The sequence below is a fragment of the Cupressus sempervirens genome, chromosome 6, assembly GCF_028749045.1.
Source record: "Cupressus sempervirens isolate cs-2001-9-10 chromosome 6, ASM2874904v1, whole genome shotgun sequence".
NCBI lineage: Eukaryota > Viridiplantae > Streptophyta > Pinopsida > Cupressales > Cupressaceae > Cupressus > Cupressus sempervirens.
The window spans coordinates 502,959,998-502,970,934 of record NC_143123.1 but is presented as its reverse complement, the minus strand read 5'-3'; the positions used below and the strand labels follow the sequence as shown (position 1 = coordinate 502,970,934).

At 31.9% G+C, this 10,937-nt stretch overlaps 1 protein-coding gene and 1 pseudogene across 1 annotated transcript; both read right to left on the bottom strand.

Annotated features, from left to right (window-relative positions):
• Positions 1-3,624: 3,624 nt before the first annotated feature.
• Positions 3,625-5,552, bottom strand: LOC149553226 (cytochrome P450 71AU50-like). Its single transcript, XM_089789863.1, has 2 exons — positions 4,551-5,552; positions 3,625-4,464 (listed from the first exon to the last, which is right to left on the bottom strand). Exons 1-2 carry the CDS (start codon positions 4,614-4,616, stop codon positions 3,853-3,855), a joined length of 678 nt encoding a protein of 225 aa, XP_089645989.1. The 5' UTR covers positions 4,617-5,552; the 3' UTR covers positions 3,625-3,852.
• On the bottom strand, positions 4,668-5,530 carry LOC149553227 (cytochrome P450 750A1 pseudogene; annotated as a pseudogene).
• Positions 5,553-10,937: the final 5,385 nt, after the last annotated feature.

The window sequence follows — 10,937 nt, the reverse complement described above, 5'->3', positions numbered from 1 at the left end:
TAGCTTTCCTGAGAGAGGAAGACACCTCTTCCTCTCTCACAAATTTGAAAGACTTGGTTTACTTAACGATGAGCAGTTCAATGGTGCACAGCTTTCTCATCTACCTCCAATACTCTTCATAGGGGCTAAATGCCAAGTCTTTATGATCATAGCATACATACTTCCCATGGGCATAGTTTGGTCTATTTACAAAGATCAAATTGTGGGTTTTGAGGAATTCTTTTGCCATGGCAGGCAAAGAAGTCACAATAGTGGGGATGGAGCCCAAGTCGAGGAACATAACGGGACCATATTTCCTTGCCAGCACCGTAAGAGAGTGATGAGGAAGGCTTCCATGGATGTGGCCCTAGGAGAAATTGTATTCTATTGCAATTGCTCTTCAACTTATAAAGAAAGAAGTAGAGGAAAAAGAGGATCGAGAATCCAATGGTGGTGGCCCCTTTCAGATTGCATGTCATGAATTCCATGCTCTGAGGAAAGGGAAGAAATTTTAGAAGCCTTAAATGGATACAAACCCACAAACATCCCCTTCAACATAGATACATTGCAAGAACACAATGGCTATGGTCAATAAATGGGGCCCACATAACTGACAAATTTCACACCATATTCTTTGAATATTTTTTCCTTCCCATAGCATAATTTGGATTATTATTTTTGTTAGGTTGTAAAGCAACACCAAAGGAAAACCATATTCTATTTTGGTATCGTATAGATATCTAGCCTACCTTCTATTTAAGAGATAACTCCATTTTTATCGTGATGGATGATAATTATTTTGTTAAATACCTATATATGGAGTACTATCTTTTTGGTAGATTGTGATAATGAAATTGATAAAGAATCCCATCTTGTTTTTATCCTTAGAGAGGTGATAATTTGTTTGGAGATTTTTTTTGTTTTTTTGGATTTTTTTGAAGATTGGTGGTTGTTATTTTGTGGTATGTACTTGTGTATGTATGTTGACATAAAGACATTAATTTAGAATAGTATTATTCTTAAGAAAATTGTTAAATATTTATTGTAAGTAATACTAATATGAATATTTTGTTCTGAATTATTTGTTAGCATTGTTAAGATTTTACCATGTAATTCTATATAGTATTGATAGTTTTGTTTCTTATTTTTTCTTAATTCATAATCCTATTTAAGTTAACCATATCTATAACAATGATAAAAATGAAGATATATCTTATCAAAATTGACTATATCTCATTCTATTGAATCACCTTTTTTTGGAGAATAATTTTTATTTTGGTCTCTATATTTCCCTTGGTTTTGCACTTATATGAAAAAGCTTCCTCACCATTTTCTCCAAAGGATTCACTCAATATTTCTTTGATAGACAAAAGAGATCTGAGTAGATGGTTAGTGTAGATATATCATTAGTGCATTTGAACATTTAAAGCAACATGGTTCAACATTGATGTTATAGATCTCAAAATCTTATATTGTCATACTATTTTTTTGCAAAAGCTATTCAATATTTCTCATCTTATTAACTACATACTTTGATTTCACTTACTACACACTCACATTTTATATCTCTTGTATCTTAAAGACTTGAATTTATCTATTTAGTGGCAATTAGTCAAAAAATTTACATGATCACAACTTTGGTATGCTTCTTTAAGAGTTTTCTTGGCATCCGTAGCTTTCTTTGTATCTGTTCTTTTTTAAACAAGCTCTTGCGATAACTATATTAATATAAAATGACTTTTTTCACTTCTTATTTGATCATATTTATCATCCACTCTTTTGTTTACCTTTTAAGGTTATTTCAATTAGCTAATTATTCTATGTAAATTAGTTTTAATAAAGGAGGCACGAGGATGACCCTGAACTAGAGAATACAATTACAAATTACTTCCAAATTCAAAAGTAAATTCATAAATAAATCAAATCACAAAGTAAAATGATATAGAAATGTTCAACATATTTACTAATTGATTCAACATGAATAGGGTAGCTTAAACTTACACCTTCCACCACCATTATGGGCTCAACTGTGCATTCACTAAATGGTCATGATTGTTGATAGTTTAGAGGCTTTGGGATATTTACATTCTCTTTTCCCTCTACTATGCTTTATCCTACGTAACTCCATCCATTTTATAAATATTTTAGGGCAATTGCAAAACTTACCAACTACCCTACTATGATCATTCAAATTCTAGAAAGTGTTATGGTGTTATATTGCAAAATTATGATTTTGCAGTATAGCACTATCATAGTTTCATTTGATATTTTTTTACAATCCTTTTGATAATGTTTTACATTTGGACCATATCAAAGTTGAAAACAAATAAATGACCAAAATGGAGCGATTTTAAGAATACCAAGGCGATCCTTCATCACTAACCTTAATTTTTATTTTTTAATAGCTCCATTAGACATGAACTTTGTTCTTTAGGTCCACTTGCAACCAACGACATTTTGTTTCCTTCTAAAAATGTTGAAAATTTCCATGTTCTATATTTTATCAAAGAGTTGTGTTCTTCTATCATAGTTGCTTTTGAATATGTGCTTGGAATGTCAACCTGCATCTCCTTAGTACTAAGAGCATTAATGTTAGCAAATATGTTTCTAGGACCTTCTTGATATATTTCTTGGATGCCTCTAATTTTTCTTTGATTTTCATCATCACTTTCACTTGGTTATTTAACATGTGTTCGTTCTTCTCCTAAAGAACACTTCACACCTTGATTTTGACCACTGATAGAGGTAGGCTTGTCTTCATCAATCAAAATTGGAAAGAAAGATTGTGTTGAAGAATTACCATTCTTAACATCTTCATCAAACCATAAATTTCTTTAAGTATGAACTTTATTTGTGTTGGAGATATATAACTTATATCCTTTTGATTCCTCACTATATCCAACACTTTTCACTTTTTCTTTGAAGTCTGTTCCTTCTCACATGAGGGATGTGAGCATATGCATTATAAAAAATAAAAAATCTTCTAAACTGAGATATTGTACGCTTTCTTCCATTCCATGTTTCTTCTAGTGTTGTCTTCAAAACTTTCTTAGCAGGTGTTATATTCAAGATATATACAACAACATAAACTCCTCCAGTCTAAAATTTATCTTCTACATTTTTGGAGTGAAGCATACACCTAGCCATTTTTATAATAGTTCTATTTTTTCTGTCTACAACCCATTTTGTTGTGGTGAGGAAGTGACAATTGATTCTTTCTTTGAGCCACATGATTACAAAAATCTAAAATGACATTATACATATGTTGAGTCGCTCTATTAGTTCTTATTATCTTTGAACATTTTCTACTTTATTTTTTAGTCAAATATTTAAACTCCTAAAACTTTTGAAACACTTCATAAAAGAAACATACAGCCGAACTCTTCTACAATCATCTATAAAGGAGAGACCATGCCTTGATCCTCTAATTGATTGCGTTTTAAAAAGATCTATTACATCACTGCGTGAACTCAATGTAGAAGAGTTTTTGCCCAATGACTAACATTCCGAGAAGTTTGACATGTTGAAACAGAGTATAACAGCAGTCTAAGAGCTATTGTTTTTACAGTATGAGGTAAAGAAGAATATAACAGGAGACTAAAGGAAAAACAGGGCAGCACACAGCAAGATAGAATGAAGCAGATATGCACAATACAAGTTATAATATTTATTTAGATTGACACAAAATTCTAATAGAGATAGCTCTCTTTATAAACTTTATGGAGCACTCTTGAATTTTCTTCGGAAGCTGACGATGGAAGTGAAAGGAAAACTTCTGGAGTCTTCCCTACAGCACTGATATGCTCACCTGCAATACTGTTGATTTGATTCAGTAAACATTATTACAACAGAACCGCCTCAGCGAATGCTTCTTCAAACTGGATATTCAGCAGTCAGCCTCCATTTAGGACATGCAAACAGCGGATCTTTCCTCGGAAGAGTTATTCCAGACCCTTCCGCCATATTTATCTCACCGTCTGCAGTCCAATGAAAGCAATGAATCAGTTGAGCCAGTGCCAGCTCAGTAACAGAAAGACCCATCGAAATCCCAGGGCATCCTCTTCTTCCTGCTCCGAAGGGCAGCAGATCGAAGTCCTGACCTCTCACATCCTTATTACTCCCCACAAATCGCTCTGGTTTAAACAGATGGGCGTCTTTCCAAACGTTTTCATCCCTTCCGATCGCCCAAACATTCACATACAGCCTTGTCTTCGGCGGAATAAAATATCCTCCCACGGTGCACCCTTCCATCGACTCGTGCGGAACGAGCAGAGGAACTGGCGGGTGAAGTCGAAATGTTTCCTTCACCACACATCGCAAGTAGTCGAGTCCCATGACGTCACTCTCCTTTAGTCTTCGATTTCTGCCGACAACAGAGTCAATCTCTTTCTGCGCTCTTGCCAGCGTTGCGGGATTCCTAAGCAGTTCACTCATTGCCCACTCTACCAGTGTCGACGATGTTTCCATTCCCCCTGTTAACATATCCTGCGCACACATCGAAAGAAGACTGGCTTAAAACAATTTGTAATAAGATTTTTGAAAGCCTAGTTGGCCTTGATTCTCAGACTTACCAGAATTATCGCTTTGATATGCGTTCGTGAAATAGTCTGGCCCTCCGTCTCGGCCATGTCGAGCATCACGTCTACCAAATCTTTAACACGATCTCGTTCCTTGTGCTTTGCTTTTCCTTATCTACGATGAACGTGCTCTTCGATTACATTCTCAGCAAATATGTCGTATATTTGATAAATGGCGTGCATGCGACGGCGAATTCCATGTACGTCAACCCAATGGAGGGACGGAATGAAATCACCAACGCAAACTGCACCGCTCGCAGCAGTTATCTCGTCAACCATTTCTTTGAAGGTATATCCCCCATTCAAATCGTTGTCGGAGTACGTCCTGCTGACAAACATTCTGCACGTAATATTTTGTGTAAGGGAGGAGAGCATTTTCCTCACATCTACACACTTCTCTCCTTGCCCGCTTTGGTGCCAGATGGAGGCGATCATGGCAGCAACTTCTTCCTCTCTCACGAATCTGAAGGACTCGGTTCTCTTAACGGTGAACAGCTCAACGGTGCACAGCTTCCTCATCTGCCTCCAGTACTCTCCATAGGGGCTAAACGCCAGGTCTTAATGATCATAGCGTACGTACTTCCCATGTGCACAGTTTGGTCTATTTGCAAAGACCAAATCGTGGGTTTTGAGGAATTCTTTCGCCATGGCAGGCGAAGAAGCCACAACAGTGGGGATGGAGCCCAAGTGAAGGAACATAATGGGACCATATTCCCTTGCCAGCGCCGTAAGAGAGTGATGAGATAGGTTTCCCATGAGCAGATTGAGATTTCCTATGAGAGGCCATGGACGTGGCCCTGGAGGCAATTTGAATCTGTTGCGATTGCTCTTCAACTTATAAAGGAAGCAGTAGAGGAAAAAGAGGATCGCGAATCCAATGGTCGCAGCCTCTTTCAGATTGCATGTCAGGAATTCCATGCTCTGAGGAAAGGGAAGAAATTTAGAAGCCTGAAATGAATGGGAACCAGCAAACAGACCCTTTAACACAGATACGTTGCAAGAACACAATGGCCATCGTCAATAAAAGGTGCCCACATAACCGACAAATTTCATTTCCATGGACACCATACCCTTTAAATATTATAGTTATTGCCATGGCATAATTCCGATTATTATTTTCGTGAGGTTGTAGACCAAGGCGAAGGGAAAACCTTATCCTCTTTTTGTATCGTAAGGCGAAGGGAAAACCTTATCCTCTTTGGTATCGTATAGATATCTAACTTGTATTTAAGAGGTAAATCCACTTTTATTGCGATAGATGATAATTATTAGTCCCTGCCTTTAAATGTAATCTTTTGCCCCCCTCTTAATTAATTTCTTTTCAACAAGCTCGCACATTATTCTAAAAGTTGAGTGTCAAGATTTAAAATTTTCATTTATTAAATGCCAATTTCAATTTTCCGATTGGTCAAGAGAAATTTTCTGGAGTTTTTGCCTATTTTTCTATATAGATTAATCTGAAAAATATTAAATGCTATTGTTGTGTTCTCTGACAGAAAATTAATTCATCTTGATCATCGCCAACTGTCCATACTATTTGTGTGATGGTGTCGTCATTTTTTCTAGATGAAATAAACACCTTTTGAACATGGTAGATCCTTCCCGATGCTTTCAAAATCTGATAAATGAGTTTTTATTAAAAGTTATGTTCTAATGCTGCTCCAATAAAAAGGAGGAAGGGAAGAACTATATAGTACATGATTTTTTTATAGATTTATTAACATATTTATAATTTTTTTAAATTAAGAAAGAGTAAACAAAATATTGTGTATAAAATAGATAATCAAGATATATCAATTCTTATAATTGTTATTGAAATAAAGAAAATGAAAGGTTTGAAAAGAACTTAATTACAAGAAAGTTTAAAATACAAATTTAGAGAAAGAAAAAAGCTTTAAAGGTATTTGATTTTGAAGTAAAAGTTTAAATTAAATTAATTATTTATAATTTACTAAAAATACATAATAATTCTAGAAAATTCAATAATATTTTAAAAAAGAAAAGAATTTAAGACAATATAATATGATATACTACATAAAATATTCAATAAAAAATATTTTTATCATTTAAATAAATCAAACAACAAATACAAAACATAAATCAAATGATATAAAATAAAGAAGTTTAAAAGAAAAATAATGGATTTAACTATGTATGATGAAAAAAGAAAAATCAAATGAATAGTAACCTTTTGCATTCTAAAACAAGTTTTTATATTAATTTATATTTTATATCACATGCAAAAATAAATACTCTTAAATTACATTTGTGGCAATGGGATTATAGTGCAATTTTATTTTAGATTATTTTGACATTTGAGGAAATCATTGATCAAAATTTATTGTACTTTGGGGCAAGCTAGTAGTGCATTAGTTTGTAATCTATAAACCAATAATGATCAACTTTTTTTGATTAATCAAATATTTATAAAGTTTATATACTATTTTGTTAATATAATTTAATTTTGAAACTATTTCTCTTAATGATAATTAGCTTATTTCATTAGTGACATAATAATTTTCAATTAAAATAATTTTTTTCAAACAATTATCAAATTAGCTAATTTATTTTCATTTAAAATTAATATTTTACTTAAAATTTATAATTACACATTTATGAGATCAATGTAACATTTTCAGTAGCTATTTTACCGATTTGTACAATAGATTTAATGTTTTTCCTACTTTCTCAGTAATTGGTGATAGCTACAATCCTCACTATGAGTCCTTATAGCTACAATCTCCACTATGACACCAAAACGTAGGGACTCCTGCTCACAAAGAGCTCTTGTTTTTTTAAATATCTATATGGAATACTATCATTTTGGTCAATTGTGTTAATCACACCAATGAAAAATCTTATATTTTTTGATCCTTAGTGAGGTGATAATTTGTTTGTAGATTGTTATTTTGTGGAACTTATTTTTGTATCTATGGACATATTAAGATAATAATTTACTGTAATATTACTCTTATTAAATTTGTTAAACATTTCTTGTAAGTAATGCTAATATAAATATTTTTTTGTGAATTATTTTTTGGTTGTTAAGATTTTATGATGTAAATTTATATATTATTCATATTTTTGTTTCCTATTTTCACTTAATTTATAATGTTATTAAATTTGACCACATCTATAACAATGATAGCAATTAAAATATCTCTTATCAAATTTGCATGTATCTCATTCTATTGAATTACCTTTATTTGAAGAATAAATTTTATTTTGACATCTACATTTCCCTTGGTCTTGCACTTAGATGTAAAAGCTCTTCATCATTTTTTCCAAATGAATCTTTCAATATTTCTTTGATAGACATAAGAGGTGTGAGTAGATGGTCGGTGTAGAATTACCTTTGGTGCATTTGAATAATTAAAGTAATTTGGTTCTACATTGATATTAGAGATCTCAAAATCTTTTATTTTCATACAATTTTTTTTCTAAAAGTTATTCAATATATGTCATCTTATTGTTTACAAACTTTACTTTCACATACTAGACACTCACATTATATATCTCTTGTCTATTGAAGATTTCAAATTTTCTTTTTTGTGGAAATTAAGTGCTAAATTTCACATGATCACAACCTTGATATGCTTCTTTAAATGTCTTCTTATCATTCTTAACGTTCTTTGTACCTACACATTTTTAAACGGGCACTTACCATAGCTATATGAATATGAAATAACTATTGTCACTTTTCATTTGACCATATTTGTTATCCATTGTTTTGTTGATCTTTTGAGGTCATTTAAATTAGCTAACTATTTTACATAAAAAGTTTCTACAATCCCAATTGAATTATGTTTACTTATTTAGAAAATCATTATCTTAATATAAAATAATCATACCTACTTCCCCTTCATTCTGAAATCAAGTTTGAATTTGATATGTTTTTAAAGATAATATGAAAAGCTTACTCTTCACCTCAAAACAAAACATCTAATATCATAAAAAATTAATATTTTAATACAAACAATAAAATTTATTGTAAATAAAAACATAGAAAATATTATATTCAATTTTGAAAGTTGGTCACATTTTGTACCCCAATATGAAACTCTATGTTATACCTTAGAGTACTCATTGTATGCTCATTTACTATATTATACAATGCTAAAAAAATATAGTATTGTAGTATTATAAAAAACACAACAATCGTTAAATAGCTCATCTCATATAAGCATACATCCATTGTGAATTTCATAAATTATTGATACAAATCTGGAAAGTATTATAAATGATTATTCTACATTTATGAGAGAGAAGGAAATTAATGTCATGGTCCACTCCATTTAGAAATGAAATTAGCATGGAATATGGTGACATATGCAAGAAATAGGCTCTACTTCTTGTGTTTCTTTGCATAGTACTCATTAGGGAAATATATTTGAAAAATGTGACACAATGAGATGGCTTTAAAAAAATTATTGCCAAGATGTCTATTGTAGTAAATTTATTGTGTAATGCTGAGTATGATAATTATTGTTCTAGTTATAAATGATTTTTTTTTCTATTTCATGCTTGTTATGCATGAAATAATTGATTAATTTCTTAGCAAAGAGATTTTAGAAGAAATTTCATAATGCACATATATTATAGATTAGGAGAAAGAGAACTAAGCTATCAATTTAAGGTTTAAAATTGATAGATGTAACTCTAATAATGGATAAGAAAGAGGAAAAACAAATCTTGTGGTTTAAGGGCTAAGGAAAAATATAAAGAGAGATAAAGTAATAATGGCACCCAATACATTAGGGTAGCTAGGGATTATAGAATCTAAAATTACTTTGGATATCGATTGGATCACATTGTGATACTATTGGATATGAAAGAATAATGAACATAAAAAAGGGTGGGATGGGGTAGATGGGGCAAGGTTAATGAAGAAGCTTAATACCTTATAATAAATTAAATACAAATCATAATGTGTCAAAGTAATCAAGATGAAATAAATAAATGACCATCATAATATCAAGAAATTATACAAATCAAGTGCTTATGATTAGAATCTTAGTAGACCCTTAGAGCCAAGATCGAATACCTTTTAAACACATAAAATAATTAAAGAAATGGGAGTAGTGGAGGTGTAGAGGATGTTCTTTACACCCAATAAAAGGATCAACATTTCAAAATATCTTAAAATAACTTAATATACATAAGCCTAGACAAATGGAGGGAGATCACATCTAGCTGGAGGGGGCCACTATGGGAGAAAATTACAAGTAGAAGGGAATCCTAGAGATTGAGTGGTTGCAAAAGTCTATCATGAACTTGGTCAAGAAGAATTCAGAGGTGAAACATAAGCTCAATAGGGTTGCAAATTTATTAGTGCAGGTGACACATTCAGTGCTCACCACCCTTCTCCTCATGCAAAATAACAAGGAAGGCACTGATGATGATAAGGGAATGGAAATGGTTCACTCATTGTATGACTTCATAGCTGATGACTACTTCCAAAGAACCCAATTAAGTAGATCAAGGAGGGTTAGTACCTATTTGTGTGATTTTAGTTTAGTTTATAGTTTTATTTTTAGTAGGTTTCTTATTGGCCTAAGGGCTCTCTTTGTTAGTTTTTACTAGACTAGTTTAATGACCATTGTGAATATTCTGACCAAGTTTATGTATAATGTTGATATTCTGATGGTTGAAACTAGTAGTAATATTCAAAAATCTTTATCATGCGGTTTTTGATGGTTTTGAAGGGGTTTTTGGGGGTTGGGTAATTGCATGGTAATGATTTCCAATTGATTCTTAGGCTATATTTTTCTTTGTATGGGTCAACCCCCATTTTGGAAGCTTCTTAATATAAAAAATATAACAGGCGTACTATGAATGGAATTTACATGTTAAGTATTCAATGAGTATTTTTAGTGAGGAATGAAAGAATAATATAACATGTATCATATTTTTTCAATGTGTGTGTGTGTGTGTGTGTGTGTGTGTGTGTGTGTGTTACATGTTAAGTATTCAATGAGTATTTTTAGTGAGGAATGAAAGAATAATATAACATGTATCATATTTTTTCAATGTGTGTGTGTGTGTGTGTGTGTGTGTGTGTGTGTGTGTGTGTGTGTGTGTGTGTGTGTGTGTGTGTGTGTGTGTGTTGCATCATATTTTTATTAATGCCAAAGGAAAAGTAAGTACAATTCTAAAGTTATGCATTAATCATTGGTGTTGCTACTAATAATAAATGAAAAGATTATTAGGAGTATGAAGTTAATTTAAATAATCAACATCAAATTGATGTGAGTATATGTTTATTTAACATGCAAGGATCCAAAAATGTCAAAAAATAAGTGGTCTTCTATACACATGTCCTCTAGTGATCATTTTGAGTATGTTATGATTCTAAAAAGAGTTAGTATTAGAAATTTCAAT

What these genes read in the sequence shown, in the direction of transcription:
- LOC149553226 (XM_089789863.1), bottom strand. Translation starts at nt 4,616, where the DNA reads ATGCTCGACATGGCCGAGACGGAGGGCCAGACTATTTCACGAACGCAT. An exon ending in ATATCAAAGCGATAATTCTG is followed by an intron (nt 4,465 to 4,550) that starts GTAAGTCTGAGA and finishes ATGTGTGCGCAG; the next exon opens with GATATGTTAACAGGGGGAAT.